The 23,805-nt window shown below is 38.4% G+C and overlaps 1 protein-coding gene across 1 annotated transcript in view; it reads left to right on the top strand.

Moving 5' to 3' along the window:
• Positions 1–23,805, top strand: part of dmrt1 (doublesex and mab-3 related transcription factor 1) — a 32,661-nt gene that overhangs the window by 6,446 nt on the left and 2,410 nt on the right. The window contains exons 3-4 of the mRNA XM_044027229.1: positions 1,802–1,944; positions 8,921–9,128. Of these exons, the coding sequence (XP_043883164.1) occupies positions 1,802–1,944; positions 8,921–9,128 (351 nt within the window). The remainder of the gene's footprint in view (positions 1–1,801; positions 1,945–8,920; positions 9,129–23,805) is intronic.

The raw sequence follows: 23,805 nt of genomic DNA on the forward strand, positions 1-23,805 counted from the left end.
GCATGAATGCAATCCATCCTCAGGACACAGTAGTAGTAATACCTCAGCCACCACCACAGTATTAACACTGATTACTAGGGCTGCATGATACATCATAAATAAAATAATGCAACGATGGAAGGACAGAGGTTCAGTGTGCAACAAGGTTCCATTCTCAAGTTAGTTGCCCATCAAAATGATTCTGAGGCTTTGATTTTTTGGGGTAGAAAGGTTTGCATCGTGTTGTTCAAAACTTGATTACACCAAAAAAACGTGTCTTAAAGTTGCAGTAGACAGGTACTTCAGAAAAATCATTAAATCAGGAGAGATAAGTGAAAGTAAATTAACTAAACAGGGGGAGATATGGTGGTGATGGTGGTTGGTAACCTGATGGGACACAGATGGAGGATGAGGGATGGTGGATCCAATGACACTGCGAAGACTCAGGAAGTGGCAGCTGTGGAGTGACAGTGCATGTGCACAAGAGGAGATGAAAGCCTGGAGAATGTGAATAAGGCTGATCGATTACAACAGTGTCGTCGTCCTGACTGAACTTACTGTAGAGCTGAATTTATTTGTTGAGTCTCACACAGATACATGGCATGTCATGTGTGACCTGTGGCGACCTCTCTATCCCTGAAGCTCACCACTCATTTTGACAGGTTTATAGTCCGCCATGTTTTCTCTTTATTTTCTTTACTTAGTTGTTGCAATTTAATAGTATCACTTTCACCAAATGAACATGTATATCCAACTCCTTAGTAGAACAGCCAAAAAGAGCACCCTCCTTATTTGAAATCCCCCTGTCATGGGCCAGATGTCCCTTAGACTGTGAACAGAGCCTGTATTCTAGTTTAGTTTTCATTGAGATCACCTGATCTACATTATGCTGAAAAGTTATCATAGAATTATTGATACAAAAAATGCCAAAAAATATAATTTTTTTCACCCAGTGTAAGAGACGCGTTTTCTCTGTTAGTTTTCTGTACATTGTTATGGAATCCTCTTATTTGATTTTTCATATGGAGGACAGGAACATAGAAAAGACTCTCTTTTCTTCTCATGTGGAGGCAGACCCTGATAACTGTGTTCCCACTCCCACTCAGTCTGATAGCAACATTACAGGAGGTGGAATACAGCGTGGTATTTGTGGTGAGCTTAGGGTCCCTGACATGGCAACAGAGAGAACAAAGTGAGGTGGAAAAAGGAGTTCAGCACTGTGTGATGCACTGATGACAAGAGAACAGGGACAGCATACGCATGTCATTATCTTTGGCTGCACTTGTGCACAGTGTCTTCATTGTGCGAAGGCAAAAGAGCAGGGTGTTCCTGACGAGAATGTGGCCTTGTGGATAAAGAAAATACAAGAGATAATAAGCAATGACGATTTAATGGTCTCATATGTGCTGATAGATTCATACCTGTAAGGTGGTGGCACTGTGTGGGAGGTCGGCAGGAAGTTGCAGTTGTCACCTGCAGATGGTGCTGTTGTCAGTCATTTGAGCCAAGGGTGGTGTTACAGAGAAAGTGAAGTTCAATTACTGTAATGTTTTTTTTTTTATTAATAGAGCTAGTTAATATTTTTAACTTATATAATTGTTCATGTCAGCTTTTGTGTTGTCTTGGTTGTTTATTAGGTCTGCTGCTAGATGCATGGAATTGAAAACACACATACCTTTTTTTATATAAGTTATATAATTGTTGATGTCACCTTTTGTGTTGTCATTGTTTAAGTGTCCCACTCACTCACAGACAACATCATTCATCCTTTAAATGGAATGTTGTCTTATTTGCTGTCTAATCTCTGTATGTTTTGGTTCAGCGAGTCGCTCGCTGTCGTCCTCCAGCCCTTCAGCCACTGTCAGGGCTCATACTGAGGGATCATCCAACCCCTATAACAACTTTTACCAACCTTCACGCTACCCCACCTACTACAGCAACCTCTACAACTACCAGCAATACCAGGTGACTAACATCATTCACCATGCTTGATTATCTGTAACACTTGAGTATTTAATAGCCCTTTTTTAAACATCTGGTAGGTATTCTATTGCAGTACACACGTTAACCCCCCCCCAGGATTCTTCTATTTTAGGGTTTTCAAGATTGTTATGGCACTGATCATTTTATTTAATGTAATCCATATGGACATTTTAATGACAAGATTCAAGTCAGCATAGCTTTATTGAACTGCTTTTATACCAGAATGAGTTTGGGATTAATCACTTCATGTAAAAAAACAAAACAAAACAGAATTTCAATTTCTTATTTTCCACTGTTTCCACTGTCAGAAAGAATTCACCGATCATAAAAGAAAGAGTAGAATGTGCTTGGAAATGATTTGATAAATGGAAGATTTGAAACAATGTAGCTAACAAATTGCAAAGGTTGCAGTTTACGACATATTCTGTATTATGCCGCACATCTGACCCTGGTGTTTTTATTAAATGTCAATGAAAGGTCCTTTTATAATTCATAAATGTCCGGAGCAAATTAAAATATTGTTGTTGTTTAATTGTTATTAAGTCTCAGTACTGATGATGTAAGGCAGCATTAGGTTACGAACCTATAATACAGTGGATATTGTACAAAAGCTTTTCTTTCTAATTATATAAATGATATCACACTCACAATTATTCATTCTACCCAAATCGTTCAACCCAATACAAGATACAACTTGAGTTGCAGTCAGCACTTACCTTCATTAAAAATAGCATGGTAACGTTTGTGTAAGCTCATATGTTATGGCATAGAGTGATGGTACACTAGTGTTGACTGCTCTTCAACTGAAAGATTTAGGATTCAGAGTTAAAGAACCAAGGCAAAAATCCTGCAGCTGTGCATTAGAGGAGATGGATTGGGCGTACAGTAAGAAATGTAATGATGTTGTGTTTGTGTATGTGCGGTTTTCATGCCATAGACAGACCAACAAGTCAGCGCAGCATGCAAAAGGTTCACCTGATCGTTATATCACCGTTACACTAATAAAAAAGACTCATATCAGTGTGAGCTGTGTGGATGCACAGTGGAAAGCGATGTACACATTATATCACACCAAAACCATTGGTGTCTAATAAGTAAATAAATAAGTTTTTTTATTTAACTATGGCTCTCTGTATACCAAATGTTGAATTTCCTTCTCTATTTAAAAAAGATAAAAAAATAAATCACCCGAGCCTGTCGTCACCCGACAGTTCGGTGACATGAATTGACATGTTAATTTCAAGTTCTTTTATTGAAACATAGAGTAACACAGGGTTCAAATGGCTTTTTTAAATTGCTGTATTGAAAATATAGCGTAAAGCTAATGAAGCCACAATGGTTGGATGATGTAAAAAGTTATCAGCGGTTACAGTTAATCAAGAGATAAATAGGGATAATAAGAGATCATAAAGAAGAACTGATTGTTGCTAATGGTACGTCTGAAATTTTATGATACTCATAAGTGCTGGTGATAACTCATAAGATGTGTGTCTCTGTGGGTTCATGGGGGCTCATAGTTGCTTCCTCCTGAATGTAACGAGCATTTCTGTCATTTGCTGTAACCGCGAATAAATGTTAACAACCACCTACATGACAGTCCGAGTGCGCTTGTCTTACTGTAGCTGTATCGGGTATTTTTTGCGCTTAGAAAAAAATAAAAATAGGACGTGTGTCAAATACTGTCAATACTCCCATAGGTTCATGTCGGGTTCATGTCGGGTTCGGGCAGAAAAAAGCGGCCCAGGCCGTGCTCTATTCCAGGCTTATGTTGCACATCACGCCCTTCACTCGCCCTTTTTTCGCTGTCATTTGTCTGTGCTGTCAGCTTATGAATGAAGGCCAAAGTGCCCTAAAAGTAGACTTAAACACATTTAAACAAGTAAAAAAAACAGTGGAAAAAATTAAAATTAGCAACATAAATCTTACAGTGTTGCTTGATAAACATGTTACCTAACAATAAAACATGTTACCTAACAATAAAATGAACAATTTCTTCTTGTGAATTAATTAATATGTTTCCCTATTTACACAGTGACACAATATTGATTTATAGAAAGGACTTACAGAATAAAACTGTAAAAACAAAATGAAAACAAAGTGATGAAAATGAAGGAAACTCTAAAAATTCATATAACATTTTTTACATGCAACAGAAAGAGAGAGCCTCACTTTGCACATGTGGGCAACCTTGTGAATGTGAGAGGTTTGTTTTCTTTGCATCTTTGAGTCAATTACATAAACTTTTATTTCTTTATGTTTTTCAAAGATTGATGGTCGTGTCTGCTTTAATGTCTTATAACCTAGGACACACCAGGGTACACACACACACACGTTTCTCTCAGAATATTCACACAGATTTATGCTTGAATGTATCCCTGTTGTGTCAAATGAGATGAGCTTGTGCTTGAAGCAAATTAGATCTATAACTCAACAGTGTTCTCTGATGAGGTGGATTGTTTTTTTTTATGAAGAACGTTTGGCCACCCCACACTCACCCCGCTCGCCCACCTCTCAATAGCAACATCTAGTTTTGGGGTCACTGCCTCCGCTAACCTGCCAGTGCACAGCAGAGTCTGAATTGCAAAGGTTAATGGTATTGTCTGTCGGCAGAAGAACAAACTGTTATGCCTCAGTGCTTGAAGGAGAAAGTGAGCACATTAATGCTAATCAGTTAGCACTCTTTAGCATAATTTAGCCATCCTCCTTAGTGATTTATGGTATTTTCAGTGAAGCTGTCAGGCTGGGAAGGCGACGCGTTATGGTTATTCAAATTCAAGGGGGCATTTTGTTTGTATGCGCGTGAAGAGCTCACAAATAAACAAAACTGATATTTATTGAGAATAAAAAATAAGCAGTTTGTTGTCACCTGAAAAAGTGTTCCCACTCTTTCTCCTTTACCTGTCCTAAAACTCTACAATTGAATGCGTTGAGAGCTGTTACATATTTCTTCTTCACTGATTTTCCATTTTCTTCAAAACAACCTGTGAAAAGGCAAATTTATAAAGATGCATCGAAGTAAAACAAACTTAATGATGTAAATAGCTACATTTGTGCTCATAAGTTAACATACCCTGCCAGAATTTGGCCATTTTTCAGAGAATATAAATGATAATACAGAATATACAGAGGAGATCCAAGGCCCAGCTGTCTAACGTTATTGTTATAGACTTTAGAATATACACCTGCCTTTTTTTTTTTTTTTTTAATGTTTTAATTAATGCACATTCCACATTATTATTTGTTTTTATATTGGGAAAAAAATTAAAGTTTAATATAAAACTGGTATTGCATTAAGGATTTTTAGGCAAGGATGTGACATCATCCTCCATATATATATATTGGCTTCTTTTTACTTTTTCCATTGTTTCTTAAGTTGTTGCATTAATTACTTGATCTTTTGCAACAAATACATGCAATTCAAATGTTGTAGCCTTAAAAAGTTCCCATTTATTACTTGTAAATGACCAGGCTCATCTAATAAACAGTAGAGATTGTGGTAAAATAGTGATCTACAGGTCTTGTGCTCGTCCCTCTATTAAATCAAAGCCCACAAAAGAGCACAGTTGGCGTTATCAGTGTAAGGCCATCTACCTTCTTCTCTCCTCCACTGTGCTCTCAGTGGTGCTTGGCTGTCATGCAGGTGGATGATGATAATATAAGGGTTGTGTTGAGCTTCCAGACAGGAGATGGTGCCTGATAAGGAGACAAGCCCTCTCAGGGAGGTAAGGAAGCCCCCCCAGGAGTCAGCAAGTTAGGCAGGGAGTTTATGATTTGATTAGATTTAGAATTTAACTATCACAATTCTTGCAAAAACACCCCTGTTGTGTTACTTATACTAAAAGTTGTTGTTACTCTCATGTACTGTATTTATGAATGTCTTTTTGTAGACATTATGTCCAATTACTGGAGATGTCATTTTTATTAGTATGGAGATGCTTCCATCATGTAAGGCTGTGTAGAAAACCTACAGGAGGATTTTCCTCAGTCCACAAACAAAGAAAACGCTCATGTGCTGTCTTGATGATGTCAGTCCTGAAGTCACTCTTCTTTTATTTATATTTATGCTATACTGAATGTTATTATGCATGCTTTTAATTCATTTACTTTTGCAGTCCCATACAAACATTTAATATGACATAACCTGACCCATAGCGAATCCTAGCCCTAATCCATTCCGTTTGCTTACCCCTACATTAATTATAACAAAAGAAGATATTTTTTCCCATTTCCTTTCCCCCTGGTTTAATGCGTTCAGTTTTTTACTCCAACACTTCCTCCCCTGAAACCCGAGCACTAACCTCATTGAGTCTTATAACAGAGGAAGAAATGTGTCTGCGCCACAGGTTACAAATTACACTACACACTTTCCCGTCGGCTCTGTTGGTATTAGGTATGCAACTGTACACAAAAGTTACAGTTCAAATAGGTTTTGGGATCACTGTTTAATATCAAATATTCTTTTGTAAGCAGTGGTTTGTAGGGAAGCTCATAGGCTATAAAATTAAGTCATTAAGTCACTAGTACTGTATAAGATTGAAAGCAAGCCAAAACAAGACAGGAGGCAGGCCATAGTTCAAACGCTGCAAGGGTGCAATGTTTAAATGCCACATAGTATTGCACAGTTCCTGAAGTGATGATCACTTCCAGGGACCTGGTTATTGATTTGGGCTGTTTTAAACTATTTGTGGACTTAGTCCTTGTTCTGTGTTGCTCTAATTTACTGAAAATACCATGACTTCCTTCCGAATAGGACGAAGTATGAGAGCGTCCTCCAGCTGTGACTCCTTTTTTATATTTACCTAAACACAGGAGACAGGCGATACACAGGTTTCTTTGGTCTCGAATCTGCTTTGAGATTTTTAATTACTCACTGAGTCTATATACTAAGTAGGAGTTTACAAAGCTTCATCCAATTGCTTTATGATTCTTTTTATGCCCCCAACCTGATGTACTATTTAGATGCATCAACTCCAATGCAGGGATGAGCCTGCAGTTCTCCAGTCTGCAGAACTTAATTTGCACTTAAATAAGGGTGGCATGTGTCTATCTTGGTATAGTCATTGAAGCATTTGAGTAAAATTTTTCTTGTACTGACTTAATCAAGTTACATGCATGGTTTTCCCTGTACCAACAAACAGAGAGGAAGGTTTATCATTTCATAAATACCACATTTAATGCAAGCGACTCTCTGTGAATCTGTAAATGACCACTGGATTTAAACATTTTCCGTAAGCATGATGAAAATTGTTTAATTTGTGAGCAAGATTGACAAATTCACCAGCGTTTGGTGCACTTTTCAAAGCTCCAGCCCAATCCCTGCTGTATTTTTCACAGCCTAATACAAGAGCTGAGTGTAGCTTAAATAACAGTTTATAAAGCTGTCGGAGAATTGATGGTGTGGACAATACGGGTGACATATTACAGGCTGACAGAAATCAAATTCCATAAAAGTGAAATTGAAAACCCTCAGTGAGGCGGCCTTGCTGCTGAGTAGACAGCTCGTTTTAAAGTTTTCAGAGGACTGGAGAAAGCCAGCACTGTGTTGCAGCCCATTTTTAGAACAAGTACGGGACCTGTGAAATCAAACACTTAGAATATTCAGTTCCATACTATATTACCTTTGTATTTCTTCTTGTCAGTTCAGACTGTAAGAGTGTAGCCTGTGAGTGATTCTAATATGGAGGATTGTACAATTATATAAAGGTGAACGATGCCGTTTATAGTGTAGTAGAGAATTAGGGCTTTGCTGTGCGATATGAACAAAAAAGGTTATCACAATAAATATTTTCAAATCAGTCGATGTCACATAATATATAAATTTTTCCTCTGCAGTGAACGTTAAAGAAACCAGTTTATTGTGACATTAAACTAGTTTATGGACAGAAAAACTACAAAAACTTCTGACACAAAACATTTTCAGTAATTGTGTGTCAGATCTCAGAGTGCATGCAAACACTGCATGAACATTTTATTGATATACTGTATATTGGTCTTTTGTTATATTGCTATTGAAGTTAAAGTCCTGTTATAGTATTATTGCAATTATTGATTTATGTACCAGCCTTTCTGAGAATGCTCTGGTATATCCACTGGAGTCATTATAGATTAGTGTGCAGCCATATTTTATAAATGAAAGGGTTAATGTCATAGCCATCGCATGACCTCAGGAAAGAGAGCATTTTGTTTGAGAAATGCACGTTTTGTTTAAGATTATATCCTGATTAAGAAGTGAAAACATGTGCTTTCAAGCACATAAAACAATTTCCCTTCGGGAATGAATAAAGTATTTCTATTCTATTGTATTATATTCTATTCTATTCTATTCTATTTACAGCCAAAATCAGAGAGAAAGTGTAACCAACCTCATAAAAATCCCAAACATAGATATTGTTGAAGCTGGTTTAGATGGTTTACATTTTTAAGGTAATATGTTTGTCCTGATTTGTCAGCCATGTCATGTCATGTGAAAGATGGGATGCTGGTGAACCGCTCCCGCTCTGTCACAAGCGTTATCTCATAGCCATTTGACACACAATCACCACTTGACTCCCACAATAGTTTGGGATTTTGACATGACAGTGTGAAAAATGACACAGTTCATCAAGTGACATGATTTGTAACAAAATAAACTACTTTTTTTATTTGATTGATCTTCAAAACAATTTGTCAAGAAGTGAATGTCAAACAGTCTCTACAAGCAGCTTCTGAAATTGAAAGATTGCCTTTTGCTGACTTTTTCTTGATCGAAAAATTAATGGGATATTCTGGACTATTGATCAGACTAAACAAGATATTTGAAGATGTCATGTTTATTTGACTGACAGAATAACCATCAGATGAATTGGAAATGAAAAAAAGATTATAAGTTGCGTCTCTGTACTGCTTTCAATCATTATTTGATATCATTATCACTCGGTTTGTAAAATTGCCTGTGTTTGTTTATTCTTGCATTCTAAAGCAGAAGTCTCTTGGTGACGGCTGCCTGCCGAGCCACAACATGTCCTCCCAGTACTGCATGCATTCCTTCTACCCAGCCGCCACCTACCTGACCCAGGGCCTGGGCTCCACCACCTGTGTGCCGCCCATCTATAGCCTGGAGGGCAGCAATAACAACAACAATAACAACAACAGCAACAACTACAACCTATCTGAGACCATGGCAGCATGTGAGTGACACACACAAACTAGTTTTTATATCCTAGTAAGGACACATCATTGACATGATGCACTCCCTAGCCCCTTACCCTAACATTAACCATCACAACTAAGTGCCTAATCCTTACTTAAATACTTATTACTATTAGAAATATAATGTATTGGATGATTCACAATTTCCTAAAATGTGTTTCATCTGTTTAGACCAGATCTTAGTAATTCTGAATTCTAAGTTGCGATAATTCTTTTTGCGATATTTCAAGCTTGTTTAGTACTATTTGAAACAGTGGCTGTATCTTTGTTTGTTTGAACCCTAACCCAACCACTAACAGTCCTTGATGTAAACCTTAGGTCTTAACCCCCAAAAAGCCCTTTAAAATTGTGAGGACCAAACAAAATGTCCTTCACTCCCTAAACGAATCATCATCCCAATCCTTAACCGCAATTCAAATCTTACCCCTAAACTTTACCAGTTCCTCTGAAATTAGTTTAGGACCACGTTTTGATCTCTACTGGTCCTGACAAGATCAGTGTTTATGCCAGAAAAGGTCCTAAAGAGGTAACAAAAACAAGTACACTCATAAATACACACACACACCCATAAAGTTTTAAGTGAGACTTTATCAGCAGAAAGAACATTCAAGGGAGGATTGCACTCATGTCATGAATGCTCTAAAATGTACAACATTAAATAAGTCAAAAGTGAAGCGTCATACTTTAAGATTTGTGTTTAATTTCAAATTCAGAACCGTTACACTAAACTCACATGTTGCGACAAAGAAAAAGCAAAGTTCGAGGACGAGAGAAGGTTACGTTCAGTGGAAATAAAAAACAACCATGGTTTGAAACAACCATTAAATACATTTGAAACAACCATTAAAAATGCTAAAGCCTGACAGTGCAGATCAGTTTCTTTTTTTCTATTTTTAATTTTTTAGGATGTTAGGATGAATTAGAGCAGATCTCCTGATCTCTGATGTTTGCCTATGCAGCTGTAGTTTTCTGGCACTAGAATCTCAGATGGGAATCTCAGCCGAGTGTGAGTGTGGTTTCCTGGATTTCTTTTCCTCCTCAGTGCCTGTGAATGTGGGTTAATCAGATTGTTCGTATTGCTTAATATTTTCAGGATATTATTTGAGGAATCTAACAAAGAATGCATGGAAGTGCACGATTAGAGAGAGAGATAAGAAGGACAATACAAGACAGTGCAGTCTGACACTGGGTTTGTGTGTATGCACTGATCATTATTAAGAGTTCTAAACTATAATTTTTTTCATTCTTCATTCTTATTAGCACACACTTCAGAAGAGATAAAGTAAATACAAAAAACACAAATCACAAATGATTGTCATAGTTACAGAAGGATTTTGAGTGTACATGTATGGGTTGCATGTACTCTAAGGCACTTGTGTCAACACATATTTAATCTAATCTTGTAAATCCCATCTTGCATTTTGCAAAAGACATTAAGTATAGATTAAGATTTTCTTGGTTTTTTTTTCCTGTGCACTGCAGTTGTGGTGAAAGTCACTTGTTTTATTGATGCTGTTTTAGTGGTCTATCAATGAAACAATGACATTTGAAGAGGCAGGAGACACATTTTGTGTCACCAGCAGTTCTTGTTTTGTCAGTGTTGTAAAGACGCAGCAGTAGCAAGCAACATGCAGTAAAAACACAGGTACTTTTTCGCAGAACTTGTGCTGCCTCATAATATCTACCCCTGCATGAAAAACACGGTATATATCAGATGAGTGCTAATGTCTTCATTATTTTGGGTATAAAATAATACCGTTCCTAAACCCTATTCCCACTTGCTATTAAACCGTAGTCAGTTTTAACATCATAATGCCAAGTTTAAGCTAAAAAGGTTGTCTATTTCAGCTTTTTTCAGCCTTTTAATTATACATGCGCTTGTCTTTTCCACAGTGTATATATTTTAAGAATTCATTCTGTACTATATTCTGTAACTGGCCTTATTTCTGTGGAATGAATCATGCTGTATATTAATACACTGGCAACATGCACACCACTTGTGAGTTTCCTCACTGTTACTCAAGCTGTGCCACCCTCTGCCTGTGCACCTGTAAGTCTTCAGATGTGAAAAGCACATTTTCAGCTACTTGGAGTCATAAACTCAATCATTCCTATACTTATAATAAGAAATTTGAATTTAAATTTGCTTTTTAATAACAAAATTCTACTGTGTAATATTACTTATTTATAACGGACATAGGGGACTAGGGTTTTAGGACATATCTGGAACATATAAGTAAAACAACAGCATCCTTCTTTTGGTGAAATAGACAGCTGACACCACCAGCATTGCCAGTGTTAATATCCCCACATCTCCTTCTCTACCTGTATTTGTTTATAACTTTCACCTGTCCTTTTCCTGTGAGGGTCCCATGTCATCCTCCTGTAGTGAATCGCCACGCTTCATTACAAGAAAACAACATTCTCAGAGGGTGGTCCCACTTTGGTGGCAGAGACCGTCATACCAGAAAAATTTACCCCATGAACCAGAGGTGTTTACACTAGTTTGGTTTGTGATTTTGCAGTGTAGTTAATATCTATAGCATGTGCAACCTCTCATCATAGAGTGCACACATTTGGAGATGCTTTGAGGACACATGTGGCCACATTCCTGAGCATGCAGGAACACAATTTGTCACATATTGTTCATGCTGTCACATTTGATTGTCACACCTGATAATGCATATTGTAAAATCGGTGCAAAATATGATACTTAAATAAATCTAATAAGAGAATCCTGGTGATTATGTGTAACTTTAAACCATTGTAATGAGACCGCCACTTCAACTGTGAATGCTTAGGACCTGAGATGTTCATTCACTCACCCTACACTCATCTGTCTTCCAAGATTTAAAAATCTACCTGCCCTTCCCGTGTGTATATGTATATATATATATATATATATATATATGTATTTAGGGGTGGGAATCACAGGGTACCTCACAATACGATATGCGACACATGGGCCACGATACCAATAATATCACGATACAAAGATACTGTGATAATCAACAGACAAACACATAACGATCACAATATCTGTCTAACTGAAGAAAACAAAACGTCCGTGAAAAGTTACGTGCAGGATTACCCTTTTTCAAGTTGTGATGCCCGGCGAGTGAAACTGGCAGGGACTGTTTACTTTAGAGCGCCTTCATTTGTTCATGAAAATATTGATATTTACCCTGGTGTATTGCACAAGGATATATAACCAAATGTATATTTTGACCAAACCCCAAGATTGCATAAGTGCTTCAAAAGTCAGCCTCATCCCCTGTTAATCCTCAAATTGTTTCCTTTCAGCGAAACATGTTGTGTACCTCCAGATCTGTCAATGAGCAGGAAATAGCTGTGAGCCGCGAGCCTACCTGCCCTCCCCGTCTGCCGAGCTGCCAAACACACACTGTCAGATTTATCTCCCTCCCTGGATAGAGCTAATCATTTGACCAAATACAGAGATCCAAATAACCTTCAGGAGTGCCACGCTGTCCTTTCCCCTCCTCGCCCGCCTCTGCTACCTCCCCTCTCTGCCCTCCCCCTCCACAGGCCCCGCTGTCTCCGCAAAATTGCCTTCTGGAGTTAGTGAGCGGGAACAGTTAAGATTTACAAACAATGATGAAGCTTGTCATGCGTCTTTCTCCATCCGTCACGGCGGGCCGGGTGGAGCTGTGGGTAGAGCCGTCCTGGTGTTCTTCATAAAAGCCAGCTCTCTGTGAAATACGCCCCCGGCCAGCCTGTTTACTGCCCCGCACTCGTCAGCAGCTCCGCTACCGTAAATCGCAGAGCGGGAGGTGACAGTGCAGTCCATCAAACTCCCACCCCACCTCGCTGCCCTCCCAACATCTCACCTCACACTGTCCCCCCCTTCATATATACAGTATATATATATATATGTGTGTGTGTGTGCGCGCACACGTACACACACACTTGTGCTGTTTCTCCACAAACCCGCTTCCTCACTGGGATCTAACTACTGAGGCTCAGATGAGCTGCCCCAAAAGACTTATGGCTGTTTCAGTCTTACAGGAGACAGCCTCAAGCCGAGTCTGTAGGTGCTTATGTTCTTCTTTGTCCTTGTCTAGACTTTCTCAGAATTGAAAGCAGCCTCAAAGTTTGCGAGCTGTCAGCACAGCAGCTTACTTCTTGCTTCTTTTGAAAAGAAGATTTAGTCAGAGTCAGATCTCGGTCGAGTGCCGCTGTGCTGGCTATACATTTGTCTGTTTTGTTATATTGGTGTCAGCACAGAGCGTACAGTAATTTAAATGCAAATCAGATTGTTGAGGTATTGCAGATGTTAATCCTGCTAATCGATAGACCTGTGTGAGCCCATTAAGTTAGAAATCCATTACTATCTTTCTAGATGATATTCTATTGATTTTTCTTGCTGCAATCGATACAGTACTGTACAACAAAGTGAGTTACTGCGTATAAAGTCTGTAGTTTCAGGTTCTTGGCCTGCTCGGGGAAAAAAAGTGGAAAAAATGATAGAGAGATTGGTGTCAGTAAGTTTCTTTGTTTCGTGTGCAAAATGGGCTTTACCTGCTTTCAGATCAGATTACTTCAAACTTCCCACCCACACACACACACACACACACACACACACACACACACACACATAGTAAAAAAGTCCCTTCAAAAGCACACAAACAGACACACTCACTGTATGTGAACACATTCACACACACACACACACACAGTGGGGCTACACTCATTCAGGAGATGTCAAAAAGGCCTCTCACTCCTTTGGATTTATTAAACCTGAAAGTAAACGGTCCTTCCAACCCGAGAGGTGACCTTTTCCGAGGAAGTGCTGTTTCATGTCATGTAGCAGCCAGATTTCATTTCCTTGGTCACTGACATGCTGAGAACATCACTCACTGCAGTACATGTACTCAGTGTTGTTTCACATGAGGAAAATATAGGTGAGGAGAAGATTTGCTTTGACTGTGGTGCAATGTACTTTATATAAACATACTGTATCTCCAAGCCTTAGGCATCCCTTCAAATGTTACTTCTTATGAATACATTTATTTGTTGAACCTATTTTGTCATCAGCAAAGACAGTTGAGACACCGTGGCAACCCGTTAGCCTTTTCTTTGACATTCCTGATGACATGAACAGTGGCTCTGTTCAGTTCAAGTCGTCAAGACATTTACACCTTTTTTTAAAATAGCTGCTGTGAAAAGGCTTATCCACTGTCCACAGTTTAGGTTGCTACAATTTCACATCAAGTTAAGCTCAACACCGCATAGTTAGAAAATTGAAGTGTAGCAGCCGCCGTATGGTGAGTGGCAAGTCCATCCCATAAACCAATACAAGTAGATGTGGAAAAACATTTTTATATTCAACAGATTATGATGAATCATTTTTATATTCAATTATTTATATTAATTGAAGTACTAATAACAACAGTCATAGATGATAAGATCTATGTCTGCAATAATTACATTCTGTGTCTTTTTTCTGCAGTGAAAAGATATACTATACTATATATACGATAGACATTACTGCAAATGATTGACAATCATTTTATTCTATACAACAATAATAATCATAATAATAATAATAGAATAATAATATACTTCTTCCACCCACTGCAGTAAATTCACAACAGCACATCTCAAACCATGTTAATAGGTGTTTGAAGATGCTGTTGTAATGAACATTTGTCTGGGCAAATAACAAAAATCACAATACAGCTGTGACCAAAGCAAACGACAGCCAGAAAATCAACTATATATATCCTATATATTCAGCTGTTGTTTCAAGTTATAAAAGTGTGATTTTGGTTCAGTGGATGTTTTTAATGACATTAATTATTTATTGCAATAATCACAGTCATATGATCTCAATATGAAAGTACTTTAAAGTTAATCTTCATGAGCATCTCTACTAATGTCACTCACAATATGGCGTGAACGTACGATGCTGCTGCTCATGAGGCGTCTACGTATATATGTATCTATGGTTGCAACAGTTTAAACTTTTCTCTGGTTTGGCTAATAAATGTAGGAGCAGTGACTGGAGCAGGTTCCCCTGCAGGGGCCTGTCAGGGCCTGGAAAGCCTCTTTGACTGTGTGGCTGATTGAGTCTCGCCTGGCTCTTGCTTACAGTACAAAAGTCCTATGTGGCCTATCAGACTGTCTTCTCTACCCCGCTGCGCTGCTAAGTGCCCTTATAGCCTCTGGAGCTGTAGATGAGCTAAATACCAGTGTAATTGTCTGCTTAGGGCACAAGCACCTTTGTAATGTGTTGTACAACACCACCATTAACTCGGGCCTGGGGCTATGGAGACAGTAAATGGCCAGGAGTGTGTAGTTTATGTCCTCTTCCCCTCACACACTCTCTCTCTCTCACACACACACACACACAGACCCACACATGCTTACACTGTCCATTTATCTCACACCATTGTGTTTACCAGTTTATTAAATTGTTCCACTCTGAATTCTGCAAATGTTGTACTGGTTATTGTAAACTAATGATATCTTGCTAAACTTTAATTAAAAAAATTGAAAAATCTTGCTGTCCAGACAACAAAATGAGAGGAATGTTGGTAGTTTTTCTTTCTTGTGCCATCACAGTCATGGCAGTTATTATGGTCCATACATACGAAAACGAGTTTAAGAGATTCCCTAAAACCTTTTGTAAAGTATTGGCTTCTTATTCACATGAAACTAGCATTTTGGGAGCCCTAACATGCTAAAATATCTCGTAACACTACCCTCTACACAGAGCACAAGCTGTATGCACAAGTCTTATTCTGTGTCTTTGGTGTAGTTCTGTGACGTTGTTAGGATACAGCAGGCACAAGTGGCGTGGGGAATGTTTTGCACTAACTATGTAACAAACTTTAATATAACATTTTCTTGACCAAAATAATTGCAAATGTAAAGTGTTATTACAATATTCTTAAACATTTGCTTAAAATGACTCTAAATTGCTCTGAAATCACTTGGCAAAAGAAAAACAAAGCAGTTTCACCATCCACGATTACGCTATATAACGTAAATCTTTCAAATCTTTGTGGGTGCTTTTTTTTTCACCAGGTGTGGGTATCATCTTTGTGGAAATTTGTAAGCAGTCATCTGCAGACACCTGCTCATAGTGGTTTATCAGTGATAGCTTGTATTTTCTAACATTTTCCTAAAACAGATTTTAATAAAGAAAAGGCACGAAAGGACAGTGCTAAGTTGCGATGTCTAATATTCAAACTAAATGTGATTTTACCCTACGAAGTTTTGGTATACTAATAAGACACAGCATACGTTGGATTTTATTACCTGTAGCGAAGTGTGTCTTATGAAGTCCTAATGTACTATTTTATTTATGTTGACACGTTCAATGAATATCTGTCCAAATGAATATAACAGATTTATTGCAACACTTGTGAGCTGTTAATCACACAATCGGGATGTTTACTGCATATCAAAACATAATCTACATATAAATGACTTCATACACCGTGTATATCACACTGCTGCCTATGCAAAGTGGTTGTTGTTTCACTGATATCTCTGAATAAAACAGACTTCGGTATGTTACGGTACTTTTCTACCTAATCATGCTTTTGTATTCACTTTCCTTTGCATTGTTTTTAGCAGCTGTGGCAGCTCCGTTCAGATTGATAAATGACGTTGTCTTGGCAGCTTCTCTGAAACAGCTGAATGACTTGGATAAACACATTAGGCAGCTTTAGCACCCGTGAGAAGCATCCTCCTTTCCATAGCAATATATTTCACTCTCCCTGTGTCCTTTACTTTGGCATTTTTCTTACCCTGTCGACTCGCAATGAATCTCTTGTTTAAAACGTAATGATAGAAAAGTCCCACAAATATTGATTGGTTGCCTCGGCTCATTATTGCATATCCATAACGTTTCGACAGATCACATCAGAAAGCCCGGCGATAGACTGACAGGCCATTTTGTGAGTTGATGGGGCACAGTAGCCGAAATGGAGATTTAGCATAGGGACGAGGGCCGTGTCACGCCTCTCCGACAGTCATCTTCACTGGGGACAGATTGGTTAACAATGCCGGAGCAAAGGTTCCTCTGTGCTTAATTAGCCTTTGACCCCTACACTGATGCCCTCTGTCAACCTACCTCTCTCTTCAGCCCCCAGAGCGAACAGATAATGAGCATTTAAATGTTTTCTGACCCACTGTAATGGCATCATAAGATACTGCGTCACTTTGAACTGCCCCAACAGTTCTCCAATGAAGTGATGAGAATGAGAAATATGTTGAAGATTTAACTCCACATACCAATAAGATGAACAGTCTTCATTTATGATCACGCAAAATCAATTGTTTGGCTCTTTATTTGCTTCTTTGATTAAGCTGTTTGATGTGCCCTGAAATTACTCAGCTCAGGCTTCACTGTATGAGCAGTGTTCACTATTAAGTGTCTGCCTTTGTGGCATTTTCTTTACCACAGGAATATTCCAGATTCTTTATAACTGAAGATCTAGTCTGAGTGTAGAATATCAGCTGTGACAGATCTGAAAAAGAAGGGAATCTTTAGTTTTCAGTCGCAGTAGAATTTTCTTCCCAGACTATAAAATAATAATTATAAAATAATAATAATAATAATAATTATTATTATTATTATTATTAATCAGTTGTACTTGGTGTAGACTTTAAGTTGTGTTGACAATTTAAACTAAACCATCCCTTTAAAGTTTTTTCTAGCAAGCCTAATCACAGATACCTCTTAGGATGTAAACACGTTTAGCCTTCCAAAATGTGTATCCTTCCATCCTCTTGTTTTTTTGTGTATTCCACCTCATAATTCAAAAGTCTAGAGTGGCATAAGTTCCGTCAAAGATGTTCAACCTTTCTCCGAAGGTTGTCATTTCAGAGGTACAGAATTCAGGTTTTGCTATGTAGGAAACTAAGTAAAAATGTTGCTTTGCATTATATCTATGTTTGATACAGTCACATTATATAAGAATAAGAGTCATCCAGATAAATCTATGATTTGAAACTGAGGGTGAAGGTCTCCGGAGGGAACATCAGCTGAGTGGCGTGAGCCTCCACTGTTCAGTACTCACTATTCAAAGCCTATTGGCTCTTTGACTGAGTTTTCTGGGTCATTAAATCCTGCTGCTGGGCTGATGATGAGGAGCCAGACACCCATATTGTTTCCTGAGAGGGGAGCATCCATCTCTACAAGGGTCGTCCTCAGTTGGACACACATGGGACTCACTCAAACTGGCCACGGATGACTTTTTTGGACACAGCTCGTATCATTTTAATGGGAACCATTTAATCCCAGGCCAACCTTGTCATTTGACAGGCAACTCTTCATTCTTAAGATTGAATTTTTTTTTGTTCCCTTGATAATAGCCTCCTCTAAGTGCTTCTGTCTCTGGACAGGGCTGACACATTTGAAAATATGTATCTTTCAGGTACATTGCAGCCTGTGCCCTGAATAAATGGTGACATGGTGAGACTTGACTAATGTTACCAATGTGGTTTAATGTGGAGTATCTGAACTAGCTCTGGATGAATTAACCTATAGATAACATGTCCATGGTTCATAGTCATGATTTTTTTTCCTCTAGCATCAGGACACAGTTTTCACTAAGGATTCATACAAATACAAATATAATACATACACATTTGTTCAAAGATTAACATTGTAGTATGAGTATGATACAAAAAACTTACAGGGATAATTTGGGAATTGTGAAGTGGGGTTTTATGATGGACATATACATAGTCAGTGTCTTGAACCCTCTTATGACTGTCATGTTAATCAGGCTACCTGGATTTATTTTGATTTTATGGCTGTAGAATTGTCAAACAATGTTCAATGAGTGAGTGCTTTTTCCCCTTTTTCAAGATAACTTTCACTTTCGATATCTGGCAGTTATTCACCCGTTTAGGAATTACGATACTGAGAAGCTGACCTCACAAACGTGTAATACACTGGGGTATCTTGCCTGTGATTGGACATTCTTTCCGTGGAAGTCCTGAGGGCTACGAATTCCATCCATGTTCTACCGCTTTATCCTCCACAGAGGGTGCTGAGCCAATCTCAGCTGACATAGAATGAAAGGCGGGGTCACACCCTGGACAGATCCCCTGTCCATAGTTTTTGAATTCAGATTTCAAATTTCAACCAAGGCACTTGGGGGGTTGCTTGAGCAAAGACCAGTTTGACCCACTTCTTTGGCTCAAGTATTAAAAGATGGATTGAAAGCGCTGGCTTCATTCCAAAAAACGTGAGCTATTTTCATCCCGATGCGACAGAGGTGTGCTCAGAAAACCAGGTGAATCGCAACAGATGGGTGATGTGACAGCGTCATTCTTGTGGGCACGTGTTTGACTGAAACTCCACAACCACTTGTCTGTAATATGTTAATCATTTTACCTTGCCTGTAGCCTTATCACTGCTACAACCCCACTTCAAATACCTTTACAAATTAGATAATGTCAGAAAATCTGCTTATAACATTGTAGTTTAACATAGCAGTGTGTGTGTGTGTGTGTGTGTGTGTGTGTGTGTGTGTGTACTTAAGTGTTATCTACCCCCATGACCCTTGTATACGGTGGATGAGTGTAGAGTATGAAACCTACAGACAGAGCTTATCCCTGGTGGATCAGACTGAATTACCATCTCCTCTCACATCTGGGCTTTTGTTCCCCTCTTTGGCAGCAGCAGAAATGATTGCACCTTCATTCACTCCCTCCCTCCCTCTCTTAACAGGACAAGTGGGAGGTTAAAAAAGCTTCCTTTTGTTATTCCACACAAAGACTGTTTAATAGTTTGGAAATCTTATATAGAGTGCTGAGTGACTGGGATAAGGGCAAAAGTTCAGCCAGGAGAATAAACTCACTCTCTCTGCGGCACCAGCAGGTGTGTTGTGTGCGTTGTTACAAGTTGTTTTTTTTTATTTGTCCACTACCTTAAGTGGATTGTTAGAATTTACACAAGGCCCCTTTTTTATGGCGTGAAATGTTTCACATCAGAGCAGTAACAGCTCAAATATCATACTGGAAAAGTTGAATTAAACAATTCAATTCAATTTTATTTGTATAGTGCCGAATCACAACAACTCCTTTTTAAGAAATCTCTGACAGAACCAGACTCAAAGTTGTGTGGCCATCTGCCTCGACCGGTTGGGGTGAAAGGAAAAAGGGGGGAGAGAAAGGCCAAGAGGGAGGTGAGGTAGAGACAGAAGAAAGAGACCTGGAGCAGATACACAAAATCTAATCAAGTTACAAGTTTAGACAAGACAATTGTGAATCAGTGATGACATGTTTATAGAACTACAATGTCATTTATACAAGCAGCAGCAGAGATTGTTGATAAATTATAAATTATACTGATATCAACTTTAATAATAATGATAATGGTAACATATGATATGAATGATAATTATAGCCACGAAACTGGATTAGGATCCTGCAGCCTGCAAGATGAGGACACAGAGAGAGCGAGAGAGAGATTGAAGGGACAGGAAGGAAAGACACAAACTAGGGAGAGTAACAAGGTGAATTACATATAATGAAGTCATATTCATACCCTGAGTGTGAGAGAGGAAGTGTGAGTGCAACACAGGAATTCCCTCCGACCAGAATAGTTTTGTCCAGATTTTCTTTTTCTTACCTTTTTAAACCAAATAATAATATGTGTAACTGTTAATGAAACGTGTGTGTTAATTGTTTAATTAGATGTTGCCCCGGTGTCATTAACAAGCGTAGGCTAATAGGGAACAAGGATTTCAGCGGTTTCAGACATTAATCTGTATTAAGCAGGAGAGCAGAGGACAGTCGGATGCAGCAGACAACACATGTACCACAGTGTGTCGTGATTTAACGTCCCCAGCCAAACTAACACGTCCAGTTGCCTTCAGCCTTTAATTACATCATAGATTTCCTGCTGATGAACAGGCAGAGAATTAACAGTGAAGGGGCTAATTCACAGCCGCTCTCCTCCACCCACATGCTGTTATTGCTGTACAAGTAGATCACTGAGGGATAAAAAAGAGAGCCGGTTGCACTTAGCTACACAAACATTAGTATTAACGATTGGGCTGCCAGTTTGGAATTGGTGACAAACTGCAGACGGGCAAAAATTGGAGTCCGAAACCAATCAGGAAGTTAATGAGGAGAAAAATTACTCCTCTTTTCTCCTCCCACCACTGCTGAGGAAAAGAGAGAGGGAGGGAGAGAGAGAGCGAGAGAGAGAGAGATGAGAAGTGTGAATGAGGCGAATCAAGTCAGAGGATTCTGGGAAACCTGGAACATTAGCCCTTGTTTATATACAATAGGTGTAACTGTGATGAGGTGGGTTTTCATTGTAATAATGTGATAATTACAGTTTATGATTTATTATATTTTTGAGTTCTATACTTCAGATGTTACCTCTACTCAGCAGAAGCAACACACTGATATCTCTATAGGTATTTATTAATTTTTGTACTCATCTGTCAGGGTTTTTTTTAATTAATGAACCAATAATTTGAAGTCCACAGAAAATGGAAATGTCCATCACAGTTTCTCAACACCTAACCATATTTGATCTACACAGAGTAGTAATACAATGTATTAATAAGCAATTATACAAATTGATTTTGTTGTTGATTTGTTTTCATTTAAGATTTTTGCTGATTTCTGCCACTTGTACGTGCATAGTCCTCTCTGTGCATTATGATATGGCCTGAAATGTTCTCATTGTTTTTTGTTATTTAAAAAAAAAAACCTTTTATTCATCTATATATAGTTTACAATCACATTATTAGGAACAAGTAAAAAAAGAAAAAAAAGGGAAACGCAAGGTCCAGCGTATCAACAATACACAGTAGGTACACAGTGATAATGACAGCTATCTTACACATCGTAAATGGGAAAATAAAAGTAATAAATAATAATTGAATAAAGGAGGAGAAGGAAAGTAACAAACCCATCCATTCCGTTATTTCCCACCTTTATCTAGGCGAAGGATAAAGGTAATTTTTTCAAAAATAAGAAATTGTTTTATTGAAATATGTTTACATTTACGGTCTAAAATAGTAGAGCTTTCATGAAATATATACAATTTATAATAATCTTGTTGGATTTTTTAGTGAAAACCCAGAAGTTACCAGAACTACATCTGTGAAATCTTCAAATTTGCTTTGTTCTTTGACTAAATCCTCTCATATTAGAATCATAAACCAGTGGGGGGGTTTTTTTCACTTACAAAAATACTTTCAGAGACTAAAAAGCACTGATATCGTAACCTGGATGTTGAAGTTAGAAAGTGATGGATGTCTAGAGTGAGTGTTAGTAACACGAATGACTCTACGAACACAGTGGATTGTTGTTAACCAGCCTCACAGTGTTATTAGTGTGTGCTGTGGCTGTGGAGTGCTGAAGTGGGTGTGTGAGCAAATCTCTCATGTTAACTGTAAAAGATCTAATGCTTTTCTTTAGTCTTCACTGTGTTCCCTTTTTGCTGACTGATTCAATTTGCTATAAATCCCGAGCGTTGCTAAGAATCATTTTACTGTGCGGTCGTATTTATATCAGGTGAGCACGGCACCAAAGAGAGAGGGCCATTTATTCTGCGGCGCTGATGATACGACTCTGCTGTTTTGTCTGTCTCACTACAGTATTTCTCCTCTCCTTTTTATTTACTGACCTTACTGTACGAAGACATTTTTATTTTATGTGTGATGCTGTACTGTCTACCTACACCAGGCAATATGAGTTCATCATATTAATGACTTTGAGGAGTATCCAGAAAAAAGATTTGTGGCTCAAGATCTGGGATAGATTTGAGGGTTATCTATTTTTCAAAGGCATTAACATACTTCAATTTTCCACACTGTTAATATTGTTTTTTGGTTAAACATTATCCCTGAAGTGTTTTTGTTTTTACTGTGTTTTGTTGTTGTGTTTTTGCCAGTTTGTGGAGAGATTGGTAAAGATGTTGATCTTCTGTAGGGGACAATAGGAAACTTCATGATGTAACATCTCTCCTCCCTGAGCAGTGACACCCAAGAAACTTTAAGAAGATTAGAAATGACCGATATCGCAGAGTAATAATCCAGTAATAATATATATCACGAGATCTTCTTCAATTACAGTATAGCATAGGTTGAATATGCATTGTGGAAACGCCCTTTGAGACAGAACACACAGAACCGCTTTGGATGTTTTACTTGTGATGCCTTTCTCTCGTGTTGTGTTTGTTGTTTTCCGCCCACAAAGAAGTTTGAAATGACAATTCGCTGGTTTCCTCAACTTTCACTTTGCTGTGAGGTGGCGGCACGTGTCACCCCTCTGTTTATTTAGCTCCTCTGGCTACCCTTAGCCTCCTGCATTAGATTCAAATCATTGATGCTAGCCTACAAAGTGCTCCATGGCTCTGCTCCCACCTACTTAAATGCTCTCCTAAAGGCTTATGTTACCCCTCGACTACTCCATTCATCAAAGGATTGTTGTCTAGCGGTGCCAACACCCCGCACATGACAATCCAGACTCTTTTCGTGTGTCGTTCTACCAGAACAGTCCCTGGACCCTGTTGATCTACAAGAAGCACTTAAGACCCATCTGCTTCTGCACTTGTGTATTTCTTTTCTTCTTTCCAAGACTTCTTCTATGTAGCTCAATCCTCTTTTCTAAGTCGCTTTGGATAAAAGCGTTTGCTAATTGCTTAAA

This window comes from Solea senegalensis, linkage group LG5, assembly GCF_019176455.1.
Source record: "Solea senegalensis isolate Sse05_10M linkage group LG5, IFAPA_SoseM_1, whole genome shotgun sequence".
NCBI lineage: Eukaryota > Metazoa > Chordata > Actinopteri > Pleuronectiformes > Soleidae > Solea > Solea senegalensis.